Raw genomic sequence first — 25,540 nt, forward strand, 5'->3', positions numbered from 1 at the left:
CAAATGCATTACCGGGTCACTTAATTCCTGGCAGAGCTTTTAATTTTGTGTCTTTCCACCTTCTCCCACCACTTCTCCAGTCTAAAGTCAGGTGTACAATAGGCCAGAAAAAGCTACCTAAATGTAAATGTATTTCATTAGATGCTTAAATGGGGCTTCTCATTTGTTCATGTAAGTTGCACCAGGAAGTAAGTTTACTCTCTGCCAGTGTGGTGTGTGAGGTTTAAACTTTCACGTATAAATCTTATCTATTTCTCATAGCAATGACATGTACCTTCTATTCTGTGTGTGTGTGTGTGTCTGTGTGTCTGTGTGTCTGTGTGTATGTGTGTGAATTTTAACATAATATTTCTGCATGACACATTCAGGTAAAATTTTATCATAATATTTCTGCAAGATGCATTCAAGTATAAAAGACACCTCAAGAAAATGTTCGATGAAGTTACCTGGGTTCACATTGTCCCCTATTACATTACGTGGTGGTGATATGAGTTTTTCTCACCCTAATTTGAGAAAAGCAGTAAAGAAAATGCTTTCTGATGGCAGCAAAACCCAAGTCTTAGGTACCAGTAGCAATGCTCAGTTGTACCCAGTGCAGTCCCCAACTCTCAAGCATGACCCAGGCATATCCCCATCTAGTTCAGAATAATGACCAAATGCAAATTTACCAGCCATAGAGCCCTGAGATTTCCCAAGTCTCTCCAGTGTCTTTGTAAAAATCATAATTTGAACCTGGAATGCCCCTAAGGGCCCATCTTCATACATATAGTAGATGATTTTAGCAGATGTCTGTGTAGGAGGTTTTAAGCTTTGATGGGGGAGCCCTCAAAGGAGATTGTGGGACCTTGGTCTCGCTCTTTTCTTGTGCCTTAGCCATGAGATGAACAGGCCTTGCTCAGTCACACACTCCCTTCCATGATGTACTGCCTCTCCAGAGACACAAAACCAGGAAACAAATAATCGTGGACTCCACAATTGTAAGCCAAAAAATACTTTTCTCTTTATAAGCTGATCATCTCAAATGTTTTGCTATAGTGATAGAAAGCTAGTTCACAGTGAAATCTCCAGTATAAGTATTCTTCTTTCTCCATATATTTTTCACAAATGTCATTTTTATTTCTAATTGTTAAAGCTGGCTTCTGTTGCCTCCCAAAACAATCCTAATACAACATCCTACCTGAAGCCAGCATTATTTGGTGATTGGAATACTCCAGAATCCAGTAAAATAACTACCATGAAGAGGAGACAGGCATTTTCTCATGAAACTTCACATAGCAATGATGTCAATTACCCAAGGTATTTTATGGGAAAGATGAGCCTCATGCTCTCCACCATTACTCACAAGACATGTTGGAATTTATGCTCCAAAATGACCTTTTTTAAGTGTTTTGCAGACAACCAAGAGGTTGAAAACTAATAGTTCTAGAGTTAAACAGTGTGCTCCTTGCCTCCAGCCCATCCTCATAACAGCTGGTAAATTTAATTAGGCTGTTTCTCTCTTTTTGTGAAAATCCTCCAAGACTACCATTATCCCCAAAATGCAATGTAGAAGAGAGAACGAAAAGTTTGATTATAGGGATAGTAGAGATCTATCACATTATTATTGGCTTTTTGAACAACTTTCAAGCATATACAGACAATCCCATTTTAACATTCTCTGATACTTCTGTGCAAGACACAATGTGCCTCCCATTTCACGGATCTTAACCCATTGGCAGTCGTAATGAAAGGTGGGCAGACTGTGGTTATATTGTAAAGGCAGAACAAATAAGCTTTTCTGACATATTGGACAAGAGGTGAGAAAGAAAAGTAAAATCAAGGACACCTGCTATACATTTAGATCTGAACCACCGGAAAATTTGGAGAAATGTCTTCTTAGATGGAAAGGCAGACAAAAGCAAGCTGTGGAGCAGTGGGAATCAGGAATAGAGTGGAATATATTAGAATTTTGACATGTCATCAGACATCTAACTGACAATGCCCCCGTTATATGTGTGTTTCTGGAGTTCAAGGAAGCAGCCTGAGCAGGAAACATAAATGGGAGGCTACAGGGTGAGATCGAGAGACAATGAGTGCAAACAGCTGAAGTCAGGATGTGTAATCCCAATATACAAGAGTACGGAGATGAGGAGAAACCACCGCCAGAGACTGAGCAGCAGAGACCACTCAGGTGGGAATTGAACTGAGTGACGTCCCACCGCCAAGCCAATAGTTGAAGAATATCTTCTCAGTTTATAAATATAAAATTAAAATTCTAAGTGAAAGAAAGTTTTCTGTTAGGGATGGTTGATATTGAATGATCCTAACACTGTTTCATTTGTAGTATCACAGCTCTCCCTGCTCAAGGAGATTTGGAAGGTTACTTTTCCAAAATAAGCCCTTGCTGCCATCTGCTGGCCAGATCCCTGAACTGCAGGTTCCAAAGAAGATGGTTTATCGGCCTTCTTTCAGAATATCTTTAAATATTTTGCCTGCCTCATTTTGATCTTTCATTGCCTACTTTCATTATCTCAGTGTATTAAAACTTTGATGGAACTAACAACTTAGCTGTCTCACTGTTTTCCTTCTTCATGTGGGAAACCAGTTCGCGCAGAATATTTTTGTGCAGTTACTTAGCTCATCAAACTTTCCAGTGCTCTGCTCATCCTTAGAACCCACTATCACACCCACCCCATTCACAACCAGGTACAGCACACAGGCCATTCCGCATTACATTACAGCAGCTCTGCTGTCTTGTATGCTCATGTTCTTCAGTTACAATCTTACAACTCTCCTCTTGCTTTGTCCCTTCCTTGACTATATCTAGTGGCAGAAACACAAGAAAATACACAGAATCTAATAATATTTCAAATACCACATTGTCACAATATAAAACAATCCTTATTGACATTTATTTATTCACATAATAGAAATTTTCTTGCTTCAAACACTGCTATTTTTATACTGAGGTAACTTTTTCAGTAATTTTGATATTTTTTAAATAGTTCATTAAAATTATTTATATGAGTGACCATCTCTGGGGTAGGTTCTTGAATTTTACCCCCAAGAATGTCTCACTCACTTCACCTTAGTCTAATCCCTGTATCAGGGACTCCAAGGACATATATGTCCATTAAATACCCGAGATTTAGGTCCTCGCTCTGAAGAGAAGACTGGCCCTGTGAACACTGTAATCCACAGGGCTTCCAGCTACAACTAGTGGTAAAAGACTCTCATCTTTAAATTCTCCACCCTCCAAACCCCAGGTTCCTAAACTGAAAGGGCATCTCAAGCAGGCTTTGGCCAGAGCTAAAGTCATCATGGGAATTTAATTTGAGCTTGATATGGAAGGGGTGGTGGCACATGGTTTGGCAGCAAGGAGGCATAAGGTCCTAAGGGAAGGAAGAACTCAGTGCCTTCAGAGATCAGAAAGGAGGCCCAGGGAGTAGGAGGAGGGGGTAAAGGCAGATAGCAGGGAAGGGTCAGGGCAGGCACACTGTAAAGACCTGGGAACTCAAGAACATCCCAATTCTGACAGAGAGTGTAGCTCTGTGTCAGAGTGCCTGTGCAAGACCATGGGTTCCATCACCAGCGCCACACACAGCAGAAAAGAAAAACCCACCCCCACTCAGCCCAGTCTCTCCTGACTCCCTTCTCAAAATTCTCCACAAGATTCCAAAAGCAGCAGTCAAGGAGGGGAGTCACAGACAGAGCCCTAGAATCATAAACGAGTTTCCAGGTGCAATGAGAAATCTGAAGAGTTAAGGCAAGAGAGTAATTTAATTTAGTTACTGATTAATTATTTCAACTAATTTTATTTTGATTCTTTTTTTTTTTAAGATTACTCTGGTCACTGAGTGAAAGAAAGTGCTCATTAAACACCTATTTATAACTTAGCTTCCCATCTTCTAACCAACACAAACAAATACTTTCTAAGAACTTATTCCATGCCCAGGAACAACACTAAGGAATTCATGTATGCTACTTTATTTATACACCATACCAATTTTATAAGAGCTATTATTATTCTCATGTTTCAACTGAGAAATGGAGTCTTTAAATTCACGCACAATTTACTGGATGCAGTTCAGGATTTTAATTCTGTCTCTTAAAATCTCATCCCACATAACATGGCTCTTTCCGCCGGGAGAAAACATTCTGGCCAGAGGATGCTACAGGACGGTTAGGTTTCTGGTTGCAAATGAAAGCATCAGCACGTGGGTTGGCATTCGCATGACTGGGATCCGCTCTGGAATAGCAAGCATAAGGTGTTTGTGAGCACACAAGCCTGACGTGAGTCCCTGACGCTGATGACGTCACCATGGCAAATGCCTAGAAGGCCACGCACAGTGGGCACAGTGTGGAGCGTTCACCTGAGCCCCAAACCGCATGCAGCACCACCTCCCCGTGTGAGTGTCAGTGTACAGTCGCCCTGGGTACAAGAAAGAGGCACAGGAGTGATGAAAAGGGAGCTCAGTGTAGAGCATTTGTCTAGCATGGCCAAGGCCCTGGATTCAATCTCTACTAGGGATTTACTGTAAAGACAAGAAAGAGGCATATAAATTCTGTTTTTGTGTTTTCTATAAAATTACTTTTTTAAAGATATCACCCAACCCAGAACTTAACAGCTTTTATGCAATGCCCCAAGATAGAAATTATCTTCAACTTTTATACTAAGAAAATCTTTAGAGCAGTTCCGGGGCTGACAGCAGCCGCTGGTCCTGGGCGCGCTGAAGACAGGATGTGGACGAAGCGCAGGGGCCAAGGGGGCGCGAGGAGGCTGCCGGCGACTCCCGGCCCCGGCGGAGGCCCATGGTGTGGGAGGCGTGTGGCCGCAGCGAAGAGAAGCTATAAAATATGCTCATTGGATACCATTCACTGGAATGATCCTTTTCTGTATGGCTGCCCTAATATTTCCAATAGGATTTTACATCAATGAAGTCGGAGGTCAACCTTATAAATTACCCAGCAACACAGTAGTTGGGTCATCGTTTGTACTTTTTGTCTTATCAATTTTCTTTACAATAGTAGGACTTCTATTTGCTGGCAAAGTTTGTTTACCGGGCTGATGAATGTCTAAACTGCTTGACTTTCTTTTTTCTTTTTCCTTTTTTTTTTTTTTTTTTTTAAAAAGGGTGGGAAGACAAAGACAAGGCATTGAGCAATCCTCTTATAGGAAGATGCTTAGATGAAACTGATGTCGAAAAGAAAAATTCTTTGATTTGTTCTCACTATGCACTTTGGATTAAAAAAAATGAGGAGAATCTTTTTCATAACCAAGTACAGACGATATTGACTAAATCTCCTGAGCATATCAGGCAGGCAGTCTGCACCGTGATAGCAACCTAGTGAAGGAGATGCTTTATACTGAAAAGCATGTGGCCCTTTGTGACTCTGTTGTTCCATTTTTAATGTCTAAAAATTCATTTGAGGAATGAAGAAACAGTCTAAGTATTTATGAATCATGATGGACCAGAGGGGATTCAAGAGAAGTTCATGTGGGGCTGGCCTCACCTCCCAAGAAATTAGTATTCACAACTTCCTCGTAATGGTTTAAGTCTTTAGGACCAGATGAATTGCCGTTGCATTACTGTACCAAGAAGCCAATAGATCAAAGCTTGTTTGCCAAAATATATGTAAAAATTCTGAAATTCCCAATTTCTGTGTACAAAACAAGGAAAAAGAAATCAAACACTAAAGACATGTTGTTTGAGGTGGGTGGGGGAAATCTTCCTTATATTTATATTAATATATAATATATATATTTTGCTGATGCCATATATAGTGTGTATATGTATGTGTGTGTGCATGTAAATTTATGTATGCACACATGCAAACAGTTCTTGGAAGAGAATTCTGAATGCTTTGCTAGCAAAACACTGTGGTGTGCAAACCTAGAATGCAATAGAAAACAAGCCATTTATCTGAAGGCTTCATAGTGGAGTCTTCAGTTTACCTCATTCTTTGTAGCAGCCCTTGATTTTAACAGGTTTTTGTAATAGGTACAAATAATCCCATACGTTTCTAGGTGCAATTTTAAATTAAGCTAAAAATTCTTTCCAGGATTAATTTATTTGCATATGATGGTAGAAGGTAAGATCATGTCAAACCTTATAATTTGGGGAATCTGACACTATTTAAATTATTGGCAACTGTTGTCTATTGTATACAGATTCTTTTTTTCTACTGGCTTGGGTCTGTATCTTAATAATGCATTTTATATGTTCAAGCACACAACTTTACATAACTACAAAGTTCAGTAGCAAATATCTACCCATTATATATTGGCTATTTATACTAATTTCATTATGCCATAAAAATTAAATTTCTGTTCTTTTAACCTGTCAGCATTATTAATATATCTTTACCAAAGACTTGAGCAATACAAAATTTTCTTTATGTGCTATATGCCTTTGTTTACTAACAGCTAACATTTTTGCATTTACGTTAAAGGCTGTACTAAACCCACAGCTTTTAAGTTTTTCCCTAAACGAAGATTGTGGCTAACTTTTGAACTCACAAGTAGTTTTAAAGTACAGTATTTCTCTTCTCCACATTTCCATGCCTTCATGTCAATTCTTAGTTGTTTTTCCTGGTGAACACTATAGATGATCTCCTGTTTAAAATGTGGGCAGGAGGGTGTATCATGGCAATAGAGCTAAGTTTTTTCCCTTAATAGTGAAATGGCAACCCAAAGGTCCCTATTGCTAAGTAGAGGTAGAGTCCCAGGTAGCACATGCTTCACACAAACAGAAGTAAATACACTGTTTTTTAAGATGCTAAATTACAAAAAAATAGAATAGATACTTCCAGGATGGGGCTACCTCCTCACATATTCATAGTATGAAATGGAAGGGCTTGACGTGTTTCACATTGGCTTGTTTGATATGCATATATCTGACTATAAATGTAAATCCAATAGTATTGCGTTGTAAAAACCTCCTGTTTCAGCACACTGGGGAGTTGTGGGGGGGGGGGGGGATTTGAACTACCCTATGGTGCATTCCTTGAGTGTTCAAGAGGAATGTTATACTTTTCCTTCCCCAGGTTAAAATAAAAAATCTTTGGGAAATCCAAAGAAGACCATTTCCCACCCCCCAACTATTATGATGTCTAGTCAATTCTAAGAATACACCGGATATGTTCTGTGGACATTTAGGATTGCAGTTCTTGTTATTTGATTAGCCCTCAATCAAATAGATCATTCTGAAGGAAAGCTTTGGTTATCACTGTTATACCACTGAGATAAAGTGTTTGCAAAGTATTGTTCAAATTAATTTATGATATGACCAAGAGCTTTTCTCTTCCAAAAGATGGATTTTATTGTAAATAGCTTCTCAAAGTATTTTTAACTGGATCTTGAGCATTGGGAGAGAAAGTTTTTCAGCTGCTAAGAATTTCCCCACTGTTTACTTCTTTCACTTACAGTGATATCGCATATAAGATTACAAAAGTTAAGGTTTTATTTGTATCTCTTTCCCAAACCATCCTATTGTCTACTTTCATCACTGTCTTGGAGGTCCAGTGTGTAAAGTACTGGCAGGAGAAAAGTCCCTCTTGTCATTCAGCACTCTAACCCAGGACTGAGATATCCCATCTAGTGGTGTGTGGGTCAAGTCTTTGTGCTCTTCCAGACCAAACACTGAAATGGACTCATTCATATAAGTTTCTATAACTCTTGTAAGTTAAAAGATAGCCAACTGTCAGAAGTTGTTTTTAAAAAGGTCACTATAAGTACTATCTAGCACAGAATTAATTTATAGCACGAAGTCATATCTTGTAAATTGTATATAAAACACTGTTTTATGGTGCAATCATTTGTCAAACTTCATCTGGTACATTGTTTTTAGAGTGTGCGTTCTTCTCTAATACCTAAGAATATCACTGTAAAATCTGCCAAACACTATTTTTAGGGGTTTTTTGCACAAGACTGAATTAGTTTGAAATTTTTGGAACCTCCTATTTAACATGCCTAAACATCTGTAAACAGAAAAAATCTTCAATTCATTAAAAGCAAACATTTCAGTATGATTCTTTCCAAAGGTAATCCATGTTCTATGTTGTTAATGTATGTATGTAGTTTTTCTAACTCTTTCACTCCTTACAGACTTACCTTATTTCATATGTTTTGTTTTTGAACAATGCTTTTTTTTTCTTTTTAATGTTCTAGATGACCAAAACATTTTATTGGTTGTTACCCTTTTGCCTAAAGCTTTGATATCTCCACTTGATGTTCTATGAATTCACTGTTTAATTTCTTAAGTGAAATAAATAGTCCTGGTGACAAACAATCTATTGACTTGGAGAAAAATCCCAGAAAAGTGTTAAAAACTAACTTTGGAAAGAAATGGACCGGTTCCTAGACATACGAATTGCCAAAGTTAAATGAAGATATAGAAATTCTAAACACCCCAGTAACAATGAGTCAAATTGAAAATGTAATAAAAAAATTTACCAACAAAGAAAAGTCCAGGTCCTGATGACTTCACTGATGAATTCTACAAGATGTTTAAAGGGGAGCTATCACCATTACTCTTTAAATTTGTCAAGGAAATTGAAAGGGAAGCAAGGCTTCCAAATTCTTTCCTGGAAGCAAGTGTTACTTTGATTCCAAAACCAGGGAAAGACCCAAACCAAAAAGAGAACTACAGACCAATCTCCCTAATGAACATAGATGCAAAAATCCTCAACAAGATACTGGCAAACAGAATACAGAGTGTCATCAAGAAGATCATACACCCTGACCAAGTTGTATTTATCCCAGGGATGCAAGGATGGTTCAACATCCGTAAATCAATAAATGTAATACACCATATTAACAGAGTCAAGGACAAAAACCATAGGATCATCTCAATAGATGCAGAAAAGGCATTTGACAAAATCCAGCACCCATTCATGATAAAAACCCTACAGAAAATTGGAATAGAAGGTCTTTATGTCAACCTGATTAAGGCTATCTATGAAAAACCAACAGCCAACATCATATTAAATGGTCAAAAACTGAAAACTTTCATGCTAAAATCAGGAACAAGACAAGGATGACCACTATCACCACTGCTGTTCAATATTGTTCTGGAAACATTAGCCATAGCAATTAGAAAAGAGAAAGAAATAAAAGGAATAAAGATAGGAAAAGAAGAAGTGAAACTGTCATTATTTGCTGATGATATGATACTTTACATAGAAGACCCAAAAATCTTGGTCAAAAGTCTTCTAAACCTAATTGGCAGATTCAGTAGAGTAGCTGGATATAAGGTCAACACTCAAAAAACAATAGCCTTCTTATATGCAAATAGCAGACCCATTGAGAGAGAAATTCGGGAAATAATTCCTTTTACAATATCATCTAAAAAAATGAAATATCTAGGAATCAACCTAATAAAGGAAGCAAAAGACCTCTACACTGAAAACTACAGCACCCTGAAAAAGGAGATCAAAGAGGATATATGAAAATGGAAAGCTATCCCTTGTTCCTGGGTAGGAAGAACCAATATAGTGAAAATGGCCATACTTCCAAAACTATTATATAGATTTAATGCAATACCGATTGAAATTCCAACAATATACTTCACAGAACTAGAGAAAACAATCCAAAAATTCATTTGGAAGCAGAAGAAACCTAGAATAGTGAAAGCAATTCTAGACAACAGAGACATGGCTGGGGGTATCACAAGCCCCAACTTGAAACTATACTACAAAAACAGCATGGTACTGGCAAAGAAACAGACCCAAAGATCAGTGAAATAGCTTAGAAGATGCAGAAACAGCTCCAGACATACTCAGCTACCTCATCTTTGACAGAGGAGCCAACCACCCTCATTTCATTGGAGAAAAGATAGCCTGTTCAATAAATGGTGCTGGAGAAACTGGATTTCAACCTGTCACAAATTAAAACTAGACCCATACCTATCACCATGCAATAAACTAAGATAGAAGTGAATTAAAGAGCTAAATCAAGACAGAAACAGAAAACTTGCCGGAAGATAAGTTAGGTAGAACTCTCAATGACACTGGCATAGGAAAGACTTTATGAACAAATCTTCAGTAGCACGGGAGCAAACCAAAGAATCAACAACTGGGATCTCATCTTACTAAAAAGCTTCTGCACTGCAAGAGAAACTACCAACAGAGCTGAGACAACCTACAATATGGGAAGAAATTTTTAGCATCTGTACCTCAGACAAAGGTCTACTATCTAGAATTTATAAAGAATTGAAAAAAATCAGACGCCTCAAATTCAAAGACCCAATTCAAAAATGGGCATCTGAAATGAACAGACATTTCTCAGACAAAGAAGTAAAAACAGCAAATAAATATACGAAAAAATATTCAACATCACTGGTCGTTCTAGAGATGCAGGTGAAAACAACACTGAGATTCCACCTCACCCCACAAAGAATGGCTGCTATCAAGAAATCAACCAATAACAAATGCTGGCAGGGATGTGGAGAGAAAGGAACCCTTCTCCATTGTTGCTGGGCATGCAGACTGGTGCAGCCACTGTGGAAATCTGTATGGAGATACCTCAAAGAACTAGGACTAGAGGTCCCATTTGACCCAGCTATTCCCCTACTGGGTATCTTCCCCAAAGAATTAAAAGAATCATACCACAGCGATATATGTGCACCTATGTTTATAGCGGCACAGTTTGTAATAGCTAAAGTTTGGAAACAGCCCAAGTGCCCATCAACTGGAAAATGGATAAAGAAGATGTGTTTTTTTTATAAAATGGAGTACTACTCAGCCATAAAGAATGAGAAACTAGAGTCATTTATAGCTAAATGGATGCATATTGAGGCCATAATCTTGTGAAATAAATAGGACACACATGTGTAAATACCAAATAGTTTCTCTAGTGTGAGAAACTGAAAGTGTAAATAAGGATAAAAATGATTAAAATGAATAATTGATAATTTGAAATAGGAAAAGGTCCAAAGAGGTAGGGATGGAGGGAGGGGAAGGGGAAAGGGAAGAAGGGAAAGGAAATATTATGAGAAAGAAAAAAAATGGAAACATTCTATGTAAATAGGGAAGGGTGGTGGAGGTGAAGGGCACATAGGTAATGGGGGAAAAAATAAGAACTAAGATACATCATGTACAGGTACAAACACCCAATGATAAATGTAAATGTATTGTGTACCTCAAATGTACTAATTAATATATAAATTTTAAAAAAATAAGGAAGGGTGGAGGGAGTGAAGGGAGGGGAGGGGAATGGGGAAAAAATAAGAACCAAGATACATCATGTAAAGGTACAAGATCCCAATGGTAATGTAACTGTTTTGTTTACCTAAAATGTACCAGTAAACTTAATGAAAAAAAAAAAACCTAACTTTGGATATATTCTTAGCTATTATTTTGCATCATGGTCTTCATAGGAAAAACATATTGCATTTATTTTGTCTTTGTTAAAAGACTACTGGTCACAAGTTACTCTGATTGTAGTAACTGTTTTATCAACCCACTTTGATCTTCTTTTAAAAATTAAATTTACATTCACAATTCAAAGCAGCTGTCATTCAGAAAAATTTTGAAAGATAAAAATATATGAAGGAAAAAAGTGGCCTGTGTAGGGAGAACTTCCTACACAGAACTTTTAGTTGTATCTCCTCAAGAAATTTTAAAGTTTGTGATCAAGGTCTGTATATTATCCCAACTTTATTAAGAATTGTTTTCTAATTGGTTGCAAAATTTTTCAATTAATAATTTCAAGACAAATTGTTAATACAACTGTATAAAATGAACGTAATTTTCTTCACTTGTATTTGTGTTATTGAGCAAGTTTATCAAAATAAATTGTCTACTAAAGAAATTTAAAAAAGAAAAAAGAAAATCTTTAGTCACAGTTATAAATTGAATTTTTTCTATGTTTGTAATTCATATATTATGCTCTTTTGATTGTCTTCCAAGAAGCTCAGAGCTAGATATTATGTTAAATTATTTTTTTCTGTTTAAGTAAGGTTTACAAGGCAAAATTTACATGCAGTAAGAGCCACCTTTTTGGATTCCTATTTCTGTGATATTTGGCAAAAGCACAGCTATGTGTCCACAACCATATCCAAAAGCAGCACCCTTGAGAGTTGCCAGGGGCCCTGTGTAGTCATCCTCCAGTCATCCCAGACCTGAATTGCACTGCTGCCTTTTCCTCTGATGAATGCTCTGCTGATGCAGGTGCCCACTATGTGTATTTCCTTAAGAATGGAACAACACAACCTTCTGAGGTCTCACAGAATTACATGCAGTGCCAGAGACTCTTGTTTCCTACCATGTCCCAAAGTAGATGCTCGATTCCTATTTAAAATGACTTTAAAATTGCAATTATTTAGTACACTGTTCCCATAGAAACACAATTTCCCATGCCCACACACTGAATTAGATTGATTAATGTGAGAGGAGGAGACTGGAAGGTGGACTCTATTAAATGCAAAATTACACTCATCATTAGTGTGAAGTCAGATAAGGAAATTTGAGAGGAACACGTGCTGCTGAAACAAGCGTCAGAGAGATGAAATGTTGCTGGCTCAGAATTTACAGTGAACGGGCCACTGGCCAAGGAATGCGGGAGACCTCAAACTACAAGAAGGGCAAGGGAAACATTCCCTCCTAGAGCATCCAAATGGAAATGCAGCCTGCCAGCATCTGGATTTCAGCCCACTGAGTCTGAACTACAAAATGGTGGAGTTTTTAATGAATTTTTGGTACACTTTTGACATACACAATGATCACACTCATCATAGGGAATTTGTACCTGTACATAATATATCATAATTATTTTACCCATTCCCTTCCTTTCAATCCTTCCCCTCTCCTTTTCCAAAACATTGTTTCTATTGTTTTCCTTCCATTTTTTAAAAGAATTTTAATCCTTATTCCTTTCTTTCCCATGCCCCCCCCTCCCTTGTTCACCTTCCCATTTGAACATTTTCTTCCTACTTCCCAATATCTATCCTCCATTTTGGTCCTTCTTTACTCTTTCATTTTCTCATACAAGAAAAACAATGCACTATTTAAACACGTGGGTCTGATTTATTTCACTTACAGTTATGTTCTCAAGGTGCATCCATTTAACGAAAAATGTCTCAAGTTTATCCTTCTTTATGGCAGAGTTGTTTTCCATTGTGTATAAAAAACATATTTTCTTAATCCTTTCATCTGTTGATGGGCATCTGGGCTGTTTCCAAGATTTAGCTATTACAAAGTGTGCCACTATAAACATAGATATGCATATCCCACTGTGACCCAATTCATCCATTTATCTGAAATAAATAGACACTTAGAGGAAGAAGTACAAACAGCAGTTGGATATATGAAAAAATTTTCAACATCACTGTTCATTCAAGAAATGCAAATTAAAACAATACTGAGATTCCATCTCACTCCAGAAAGAATGGCTATCATCAAGAAATCAACCAATAACAAATGCTAGTGAGACTGTTGAGGAAAAAGAACCCTTCTCCACTGCTTGTGGGAGTGTAAATTGGTACAACCAATGTGGAAATCCATGCGGAGATTCCTCAAAATATTAAAACTAGGCTTCCCATTTGACCCAACGATTTCCCTTGTAGATAACTTCCCAAAAGAGTTAAAATGATCAATTTATGTTAAAGCCACTGAGCTTGCAATAAATTAATACATAAGAAATAGAAAACTAATACAGAGGTCTTTACAACATTTCCCTTATGGACCTCTCACAACAAAAGAATAAACACTGAGACCCCTTATTTTCTACTAAGATCAGCAAAATCTCTCAGGCATAGAACAAGACACAGTCTCTGAGGCAGAGAGGAAGTGTGCAAGTTCAGGGCTGTGTGGGGAGCAAACAGCTGGGGAGGCCCTGAGAGGAAGTTTATGTTCGAGGCTGAATCACTGTGGGAGGAGTGCTATAGCTCTGCAGACAGTAATAATCTGCCACATCTTCAGCCTGCAGGCTGCTGATGGTGAGAGTGAAATCCATCCCAGACCCACTGCCACTGAACCTGTCTGGGACCCCAGACTCCCGGGTGGATGCCCAGTAGATGAGCAGTTTGGGAGACTGTCCCAGTTTCTGCTGGTACCAGGACAAGTAGTTCTTGTTGTTATTGCTGTACAGAAGACTTTGGCTGGACTTGCAGCGGATGGTGACGGTCTCTTCAGCAGACACAGCCAGGGAGTCTGGAGACTGGGTCATCACAATATCCCCGCAGACACCTACAATCAGGAATAGTGATTGTACGTACATATACATAAGAGATTTTCTCATATAAATATTGCAATAAAACATTTAAAATATTCTTTCTAATGCTATTGTCAGTTCACACATATTTGTGTTCATATTAGAAATAGTCATTGTCTTCCATTTCTTCTTAAAGTTATTTTTCAATTCTACAAAGATATTTCTCTGAGGAGATTGTAGAATTTTGCAATTACTCACCAGAGACCCAGAGCAACAGAAACAGGAGGACTGGGGTCTGGGACACCATCTTGCTGTTCCTGCTAGTATGATGCAGTTCAGACCTCATTGCAAAGCTTCTTTTATAGAATCTGTGCAATTGGGCTGGGCTAGGAGTAACCTATGCAAAGGAATCAGCAAATAAGGAAGCAAACTGCAGGAGTATTGGGCTGTGAAAGTATCTGTTTAAATCAAGAGCCAAAAATACAGCCACAGAATGTGTGTTTGTGCGACTAGAAAGAACAAAGAATGCAACATAGAAGCTCTAATATTGAGAAACCACTAGATGGCATCATGTAAGGCCTTAGTTTTAAATCAAAAATATATTTAAATGGGTTTAGTTTTACAGAAATAATGGGCTAGCTACCTTACATTAACAATTCTGGTGAAATACTAAAACATGCTAGAAAACCAAGAACAAAAAAAGACAAGGGAAAGGGAGAGGAAGGAACATGTGGAGAATGAGTGAAGGGAGAGACGGGATCAAGAAAAGAAAGGGAAAGACAAAAAGATGCTAACTTTTGGGGCCAATTTCTTTACTATCTTTGAACAAATATCTCTGAAATCCAAAGCCACCTTTATCTTGAAGCTACTGCAGAATGCAGGAAACACTTGAGATCCAGTTTCCACCCCATGCATGGGTCAGAGAGCCAGAATACAGGCCCAGGATTCATTCTATGTGAATGCTGTGGGATCTTCATTTACCCTGGAGATCAGAAGTGAATCAAAGGGAAACTGCAAACTGTCCTTCCCATAACTACTCAGAACTAAAAACAGGGCTCTAAGTAAATTAGGAGATAGAGAAAGAACAAAAGAAGCTTTCTTTGGAAAGTAATGACTGCAGACCAACACTGCCAAGGATATTTTCTCCAAAAATGCCAGGTTTAGAATTTGTCAACTTGGAAAGCAGTGTAAAATCTCCTTATGGATGAGAAGCCCAGGTGAAACCTCTCTGGTGGAGGGCAAAACCACCCTAAGTTCTCAAGAAACCCTACAATTTATTTCCTAAGGGCCAGGAGACCACAAAGTCAAAGATTTCTGACATCCCACAACAAAAAATGTAATTTAAATATGAATTAAAATAATAGAAGTTACAGAGAGCAAAAGTTCTGTCCAGACTTTAGATTCAGAAATTGTAAAATCATATTTAACAAACAATTTATAAAATAGATATTGAGTGCAAAATACAAGAAACTAAAAAAGTTAAGAAAAGATTGGGCAAGTGTATATAATTGGCATTTCAGGGAATATTATGTCCAGCATAAACTGTTAAATTGATCTCAAAACTTTAACATTAAGCTAGACATATTATTGACAACCAAAAATGTGTTTTAATTTTTCCATTTCATCAGTTGGATCTGACCAACAATTTATTTTGTTTTGAACAGATTGTTTTCTGCAATATTTTGATATGTAAAATATTACAATAAGCTCATAATCCAATTCAAGTTTCATTTAGAACTACTAGGATACTGCAATATGAAAGAGAAAAATAGCATGTAGTGTAAGGAAGTTCCTCAGATCCAAGGACAAGAATATGACAGATGAGTAAATCCACTCAAATCCAGTCTTAACAAGTTGCTATTTCCTATACATCTTTCTTTAAATCTATAATCCAGGTTTGTTGCTGCTTTAATGAGCAATGATTTCTTTCACTTCATTTACTACTACTTATTCAAATTAACCAGATAGAGAATAAATATCTAGAAAAATATCTTAAATATCTAGAAAAATCAGACATGTAAACATGACTACTTCTCACAGTATTTAGAACATACAGACACAGAAAATTTTAAATCCACATTTTATTTTATTTTATTTTATATATAATCAAAGGAAACATGACAAAATACTTTTTTACTTATTCTCCTAGAAACCAAGTTTCCACAATCCATACTGAGTGTGTTGATTACTTGAGCTATCAGAAAACTACAATAAAATTTTTTGACAGAAAGCAACAAAGGTTTAATCCTCTCACAGCACTGGGAACTGGAAGTCTGGAATGAAAATTCCTGAGCATCTCTGACTCAGCACCTTTCTCATCATGACCACCTTGGATGGAGGCCCTGGAAGATGTCAGTCATAGATTCATATTACCATGAAACATTAAAACACTTGATTCATTCAGGCTCTGCAAAAGTATGGAATCTCCTTTTGCTCTGTGGACTCATGACTGTGGCTGCCCAACATCCACAAAATAAAGAGGAGAGGGTGTGCCATGGCTCCCAGCACAGAGGAGGCTTCTGGGTCAGCATGCCATGGCTCCCAGCACAGAGGAGACTTCCAGGTCAATGTGCCATGGCTCCCAGCCAGGAGGAGGCTTCCGGGTAGGTGTGCCATGGCTCCCAGCACAGAGGAGACTTCCAGGTTAGTGTGCCACAGCTCCCAGCCAGGAGGCAGCTTCTAGGTAGATATCCCACAGCTCCCAGCATGGAAGAGGCTTCTGGGTAGGTGTGCCATGGCTCCCAGCACAGAGAAGGCCTCTGGGTCACCATGCCATGGCTCCCAGCACAGAGGAGACTTCCAGGTCAGCATGCCACAGCTCCCAGCCAGGAGGAGGCACCTGGGTAGGCATGCCATGGCTCCCAGACTGGAGGAGGCTTCCAGATTAGTGTGCCACAGCTCCCAGCACAGAGGTGGCCTCCAGATCAGCATGCCACTGCTTCCAGCTGAAAGGAGACTTCCAGGTCAGCTGCCACAGCCCCCAGCCAGGAGGAGGCTTCTGCGTAAGTGTGCCACAGCTCCCAGCATGGAAGAGACTTCCAGGTAGGCGTGCTGTGGCTCCCAGCTGGGAGAAGGCTTCCAGATTGGCATGCCACAGCTCCCAGCACAGAGGAGGACTCCAGGTCAGCATGCTACTGCTTCCAGCACAAAGGAGACTTCCAGGTCAGTGTGCCACAGCTCCCAGCCAGGAGGAGGCTTCTGGGTAGGTGTGCCAGAGCTCCCAGCACAGAGGAAGTGACCCAAGCACCCGCCCACCCATTGAAATGAAAAGACAGGTAAACAAGCCTCAGAACCAGACTTCTAGATCACCTACAGCAACCACAAAAAGAAAAGAGATGGAACAGTTCGATACTCAAATACCTGGACTCCCTAAAATAGCAAAGCAAGAGGATCTGGAAAAAATGAGATGAGAAATAATTTCTCACATAACAGCAAAGATTGTGCCCAGAGTGCAAGACGTGATTAATAAATCTAGGGAAGATACAGATTTAAAAAATAGAGGATCTGAGGAACATGATGGAATGCCAACATAGGAAACAAATTGAATCCATGAAACAGATGCAAACAGATTTCCAGGAGATTAAAAACTCCATTGAAAATCTACACAGGAGAATGAGCAAATGTGAAGACAGAATTTCAGATATAGAAGATAGGATGGCAATTACTGACAAGGAAAAGAAAAAATTCTTTAAAATTGCAAAGAACCATGAGAAATCAATCCAGTAGCTGCTACATGATGTAAAGAAAAATAACATAAGACTGATTGGAGTCAATGAAGAAACAGGATAGAGTGCAGATGACATTAAAAAAACTGTTCACAGAAGTGAAGGCAGAAAACTTCCCGAGCAGGAGAAAAGAACTTGACATAAAGATCAGCAAAGCATATAAAACTCCAACTAGCGTTGATCAAAAAAAATCTACACATAGGCATATAATTGTTCAGATTTCAGGAACCAAACAGAAGAACACATACAAGCAGTTAGACAAAAGAAACAAATCACATACAAAGAAAAGCCCATCAGAATCACAGCAGACTTCTCAATGAAAACCCTCAAGGAAAGAAGGGTTTGGAGTGATGTGTTTCAAGCCCTAAAAGAAAACAACCTCCAACCCAGATTGATGTACCTTGCAAAACTATCTTTCAAAATTGAGGGAGAAATAAGATACTTTCATGACAAAGAGCATCTTAGGAACTTCAAGAATACCAAACCAGAACTCCAAAAACTTTTAGGCAAAATCCTAGGCAAAGACAATGAGGATCAGAACCCCAGGAAGCCCAGCAGAATGTATCCACTGGGCATGACAAGAAATTAAAAGCAAAGGGGAAGGGGACTGGGGATTTAGCTCAGTGGTTTTGCTCCCTGCTGTGCAAGCGCAAGGACCTGAGTTTAATCCCAGGTAACAAAAAAAAGCAAAGGGGGAGGATCAAACAAAAAGAAAAAGTCATGACAATGATAACTCAATACGTATCAGTTATAATCATCAATGTTAATGATCTTAATTCACCAATCAAAAAAAATAGACTGGCAGAATGGAAGAATAAGCAAGATCCAACAATATGCTCCATACAAGAAACACACTTAATTCAAAAAGAAACTCATAGACTGAAAGTTAAAGGGTGGAAAAAATAATCAATGCAATGGGAACCTGAAAAAAAAGCAGGAGTAGTTACCCTCTTTGCAGACCAAGTGGACTTCAAACCCACACTGATTAAGAGAGACAAAGAAGGACACTACATCCTTGTAAAGGGAACAATCCAAGAGGAAGAGATGACAATCATGAATATCTATGCACCAAACACTAGTGCACCCAACTACATAAAACAAATACTAACAGACATGAAAAACCATATGCACACTAATATAATAGTAGTGGGGGACCTGAATACCCCATTGTCTCACATAGATAGATCAACTAGACAAAAAGCGAGCAACAAAATACTAGAACTCAATCAAACTCTTGAACATATGAACTTAACAGATGTTTACAGAGTGTTTCACCCCACAAACTAAGAATACACATTCTTATCAGGTGCACAAGGGTTGTTCTCCAAAATAGACTACATACTCACACATAGAACATATTGAGGTAAGTGCAAAGGAATTGAAGTTATCCCCTGTATATTATCAGACCATAGTGCAATGAAATTGGAGACCAACAGCAAAAGAAACTGCAAAAACTTCATAAACACATGGAAATTGAACAACACACTTCTGAATAATCAATGGGTCACAGAAGAAATTAAGAAATCAGACAGTTCATTCAAATAAATGACAATGACAACACAACATATCAGAATCTATGGGACACAATCAAAGCACTCATACGAGGGAAATTCATAGCAGTGAATACTCATATTAGGAAAACAGAGTAAGCCCAATTAAACAACCTGATGCTGAACCTCAACCTTCCAGAAAGAGAAGAGCATGACAAACCCAAAGCTAACACAAGGGAGGAAATTATAAAGACCAGGGCAGAAATTAATCCAATGGAGTCAAAAAATATATATGTAAAAATCAATGAAGCCAAGCGTTGATTCTTTGAAAGAATAAACAAAATTCCAAACCCTTAGCCAACCTTATCAGAAAAAGGAAAGAAAAGGCCCAAATCCATGCAATTAGGAAAGGAAAGAGTGAAATTAAAATGGACCCAGCAGAAAACCAAAGGATCATCAATACCTACCTTCAGAACTGATACCCCAATAAGATGGAAAACACAGAAGAAATACACAGATTCCTAGACACGTATGAATTGCCAAAGTTGAACGAAGAAGACCTAAAAATTCTAAACAACCCAATATCAATCAATGATATTGAAAACATAATTAAAAATTTACCAACCAAGAAAAGCCAGGGTCCTGATGGCTTCACTGCTGAATTCTACATGACATTTAGAGAGGAAATACTGCCACTACTGTTCGAACTCTTTAAAGAAATTGAAAGGAAAGCAATACTCCCGAAATCTTTCCTGGAAACAAGCATCACCTTGATCTCCAAAGCAGAGAAAGACCCAACAAAAAAGGAGAAATATAGACCAATCTCACTATTGAACATCAATGCAAAAATCCTTAATAAGATACTGGCAAATAGAATGCAGAAGATCATCAAGAAAATCATACACCCTGACCAAGTGGGACTCATCCGAGGGATGCAGGGATGGTTGAACGAATGCAAATCAATCAATGTAATACAATATATCAATAGAGGCAGGAACAAAAATCATATGATCATCTCAATAGATGCACAAAAAGCACTAGACAAAATCCAACATGCATTTATGATAAAAACCCTACAAAACATCAAAATAGACCATCTCTACCTCAATCTGATAAAAGCCATCTATGAAAAACCAACAGGCGGAATGCACTACCAAGGTCCTGAGTCATGCGGAAAACACCAAATCATCCCGCTGCAGAAAGGCAGACACCTGGTTCCACACTACAAAGACACAGAGGACACCAAACCACCAGACAAAGGTACTGAGTCCCTCTGTTGCAGGCCCAGAGGTAGGGTCTTCTGAGCTGTCGTCCCACTGCTCCTGGTCCAGAGGAAGGGGCTTCCCAGTCACCATCACTCCCGCTGCTCCTAGCCCAGAGGAAAGGGCTTTTGGGCCACCTTCTGTCCCGCTGCTCCTGGCCCACAGGAAGGGGCTTCTGAGCCAGTATCCCACTGCTCCTGGTGCAGAGGAAGGGGCTGCCCAGCCACCATCCATCCCGCTGCTCCCAGCCCACAGGAAAGGGCTTTTGGGTCACCATCCCTACCACTGCTCCAGGCCCCTGTCCCACCTCACCCAGCTCAGAGGACATAATCCATGCAGGTGATAACAGCACCCTGCCTCAGTCAAAATGAGAAAACATGTAAATAAGTCTCAAAATCAGACTTCCAGATCACCTACAGCAACCCCAAAGGGAAATGAGATGGAACACTCTGATACTCAACCACCTGGACCCACTGAACTGGCAACAAAAGGGGATCTGGAAAACATGAAATCAGAAATAATTTCTCACATAACAGGAGAAATTGTGCCCCTAGTGCAAGACATGATTAATAAATCTAGAGAGGAGCTCAGGAACATGATGGAATCCCAATATAAGAAACAAATGGAATCCATAAAACAGATGCAAATAGAATTCCAGGACATGAAAAACTCCATTGAAAGTCTACACAGCAGAATGAGCCAACATGAGGACAGAATTTCAGATACAGAAGAAAAGATTGCAATTAGTGACCAGGAAAAGAAAAATTGCTTGAAAATTATAAAGGAACATGAGAAATCAATCCAGCAGCTGCTAGATGATGCAAAGAAGAATAACATAAGACTGATTGGGCTCAAGGAAGAAACAGGAGAGAGTACAGATGACATAAAATATCTCTGCACAGAAATAATGGCAGAAAACTTCCCAAGCAGGGGAAAAGAGATTGACATACAGATAAGTGAGGCATATAGGACTCCAAATAGCCTTGATCAAAAAAAATCTACACATAGGCATATAATTGTTAAGATTCCAGAAACACAACACAAGAAAAAAGTTCTACAAGCAGTCAGAGAAAAGAAACAAATCACATACAAAGGAAAGCCCATCAGAATCACAGCAGACTTCTCAACACAAACCATCAAGGCAAGAAGAGCTTGGAGTGACATATTCCAAGCCCTAAAAGAAAACAGCCTCCAACCCAGATTGAGGTACCCTGCAAAACTATCTTTCAAAATTCATGGAGAAATAAGATACTTTCATGACAAAGAGCACCTTAGGAACTTCGTGAATACCAAACCACCACTCCAAAGAATTTTTCACAATATCCTAGGAACAGACATTGAGGATCACAACCCCAGGAAGCAAAGCAGAATGAACCCATCTGGCATGACAAGAAATTAAATGGAAAGGGGGAGAACCCAACAAAAAGAAAAAGTCATGGCAATGACAAGTCAATACATTTCAGTTATAATCATCAACATTAATGGTCTCAATTCACCAATCAAAAGAAATAGACTGGTAGAATGAGTCAAGAAGCAAAATCCAACAATATGCTGCATACAAGAAACACACTTCATTCAAAAGGAAACTCATAGACTGAAACTTAAAGGGTGGAAAACAATACTGCATGTGACAGGAACCCGAAAAAAAGCAGGAGTAGCTATCCTCTTTGCAGATCAAGTAGATTTCAAACCAACACTGATTAAGAGAGATGAAGAAGGACACTACATCCTTGTAAAGGGAACAATCCAAGAGGAAGAGATGACAATCATAAATGTCTATGCACCAAACACTAGTGTACCCAACTATATAAAACAAATACTAATGGACATGAAAAGTCATATATGCACTAATACAATTGCAGTGGGGGATTTCAACACCCCACTGTCACAAATAGATAGATCAACTAGTAAATAAGTAATGAAATACTAGAACTCAATTGAACTCTTGAACAAATGAACTTAACAGAAGTTTACACAATATTCCACCCCACAAAATCAGAATACACATTCTTCTCAGCTGCACATGGGTCATTCTCCAAAATAGACCACATAGTCACACATAGAACATGGTTAAGTAAGTGTAAAGGAATTGAAATTATCCCCTGCACATTATCAGACCACAGTGCAATGAAATTGGAGATCGATAACAAAAGAAACTCAACAAATTTCATAAACAAGTGGAAATTGAACAACACACTTCTGAATAACCAACGGGTCACAGAGGAAATTAAAGAAGAAATCAGACAGTTCCTTCAATTAAATGACAATGACAATACAACATATCAGAATTTATGGGACACAATGAAAGCAGTTTTATGAAGGAAATTCATAGCAGTGAATACGCATATTAGGAAAACAGAATGAGCCCAATTAAACAACTTGATGCTCAACCTCAAGCTTCTAGAAAAAGAAGAGCAGGACAACCCCAAAGCTCATACAAGGGAGGAAATTATAAAGATCAGAGGAGAAATCAATGCAATGGAGACTAAGAGAATGATACAAAAAAATCAATGAAGCCAAGAGTTGGTTCTTTGAAAGAATCAACAAAATTGAAAAACCTTTAGCCAACCTTGTCAGCAAAAGGAAAGAAAAGGCCCAAATCCATGCAATTAGGAATGAAAAGGGTGAAATGACAACAGACCCAGCAGAAATCCAGAGGATCATCAATACCTATTTCCAGAACCTATACACCAATAAGATGGACAACACAGAAGAAATGGACAGATTCCTAGATACATATGAATTACCAAAGTTGAACGAAGAAGACCTAAAAATTCTGAACAACCCAATATCAACCAATGAAATTGAAAATGTAATTCAAAACTTATCAACTAAGAAAAGCTCAGGCCCTGGTGGCTTCACTGCTGAATTCTACAAGACATTTAGAGAGGAACTGCTGCCGCTACTGTTTAAACTCTTCAATGAAATTGAAAGGGAAGCAATACTCCCAAATCCATTCCTGGAAGCAAGCATCACCTTGATCCCCAAAGCAGAGAAAGACCCAACTGAAAAAGAGAACTATAGGCCAATCTCACTAATGAACATAAATGCAAATATCCTTAATAAGATAATGGCAAACAGAATGCAGAAGATCATCAAGAAGATCATACACCCTGATCAAGTGGGATTCATCCCAGGGATGGAGGCATGGTTCAATATATGAAAATCAATCAATGTAATACACTATATCAATAGAGCCAAGGACAAAAACCATATGATTATCTCCATAGATGCAGAAAAAGCATTTGACAAAATCTAACATGCATTTATGATAAAACCCCTACAAAAAATTGGAATAGATGGTCTCTACGTCAAACTGATAGAAGCCATCTATGAAAAACCAACAGCCAATATCATACTAAATGGTCAAAAACTGAAATCCTTCATACTAAAATCAGGAACAAGGCAAGGATGTCCACTATCACCACTCTTGTTCAATATAGTTCTGGAAACATTAGCCACAGTAATTAGACAAGAGAAAGAAATAAAAGGAATAAAGATAGGTAATGAAGAAGTCAAATTGTCATTATTTGCAGATGACATGATACTCTATATAGAAGACCCCAAGAACTCCACCAAAAGCCTTCTAGACTTAATAACCAAATTCAGTCAAGTAGCTGGTTACAAGGTCAACACACAAAAATCAATAGCTTTCCTCTACACCAATGACAGACTCACTGAGAGAGAAATAGGGCAAATAATTCCTTTCACAATAGCATCCAAAAAACTGAAATACCTAGGAATCATCCTAACAAAAGAAATCAAAGACTTCTTCTCTGAAAACTATGGCACTCTGAAAAGAGAGATTGAAGATGATATTAGAAAATGGACAGACATCCCCTGCTCCTGGGTAGGAAGGATTAATATAGTGAAAATGACCATACTTCCAAAACTGCTATATAGATTTAATGCAATTCCAATTGAGATCCCAGAAGCATTCTTCATGGACCTTGAGAAAACAATCCAAAAATTCATCTGGAACAAGAAGAGACCCAGAATAGCAAAAGCAATTCTAGGTAACAGAGACATAGCAGGGGGTATGACAATCCCCAACCTGCAACTATACTACAAAGCTACTGTGATAAAAACAGCATGGTACTGACAAAGAAACAGATCTGAGGACCAGTGGAACAGATTAGAAGATGCAGAAACAATGCCAGACACACTCAGCCATCTGATCTTCGACAAAGGAGCCAAACACCCTCACTAGAGGAAAGATAGCCTCTTTAATAAATGGTGCTGGAAAAATTGGGCTTCAATGTGCCAAAGATTAAAACTAGACCTGTATCTCTCACCATGCACTCAACTAAAATCAAAATGGATTAAAAATCTAAATATTAAAATAGAAACTCTGAACCAGTTGGAACAGAGGTTAGGTAGAACCCTTGAAGACATTGGTGTAGGAAAAGATTTTATGAACAAAACCTCAGTTGCCCATGAACTAGCACAAGCAATCAACAAATGGGATCTCTTCTTATTAAAAGGCTTCTGCACAGCAAGAGAAACCACCAGCAGTGTGAACAGGCAACCCACAATGTGGGAAAAAATCTTCACCTACTCTTCCTCAGACAAAGGTCTACTATCTCGACTCTGTAAAGAACTTAAAAAGATCAGACCTTCCAAATTTAAAGACCCAATCCAAAAATGGGCATCTGAAATGAACAGACATTTCTCACACAAAGAAGTAGAAATAGCAAATAAATACATGAAAAAATGTTCAACATCACTGGTCATTCGAGAGATGCAAATGAAAACAACACTGAGATTCCACCTCACTCCAGAAAGAATGGCTGCTATCATGAAATCAACCAATAACAAATGCTGGCGGGGCTGTGGGGAAAGAGGAACCCTGCTCCACTGCTGGTGGGAGTGTAGACTGGTGCAACCACTGTGGAAATCAGTATGGAGATACCTCAAAGAACTAGGACTGGA

The 25,540-nt window shown here is 38.5% G+C and overlaps 2 gene segments (V, D, J or C); one reads left to right on the forward strand and one right to left on the reverse strand.

The window, feature by feature from the left end:
* The window catches only part of LOC101714356 (immunoglobulin kappa variable 4-1-like), a 411,261-nt gene that overhangs the window by 232,786 nt on the left and 152,935 nt on the right, over positions 1 to 25,540 (forward strand).
* LOC101722044 (immunoglobulin kappa variable 4-1-like) lies at positions 12,986 to 14,528 on the reverse strand. The segment is given in 2 exon segments: positions 12,986 to 14,166; positions 14,390 to 14,528. Coding segments are annotated over 2 exon segments (429 nt in total).

Source organism: Heterocephalus glaber, unplaced genomic scaffold (genome assembly GCF_053883595.1).
Source record: "Heterocephalus glaber isolate CG9 unplaced genomic scaffold, H.glaber_assembly_v1.0 deba00000470, whole genome shotgun sequence".
Taxonomy (NCBI): domain Eukaryota; kingdom Metazoa; phylum Chordata; class Mammalia; order Rodentia; family Bathyergidae; genus Heterocephalus; species Heterocephalus glaber.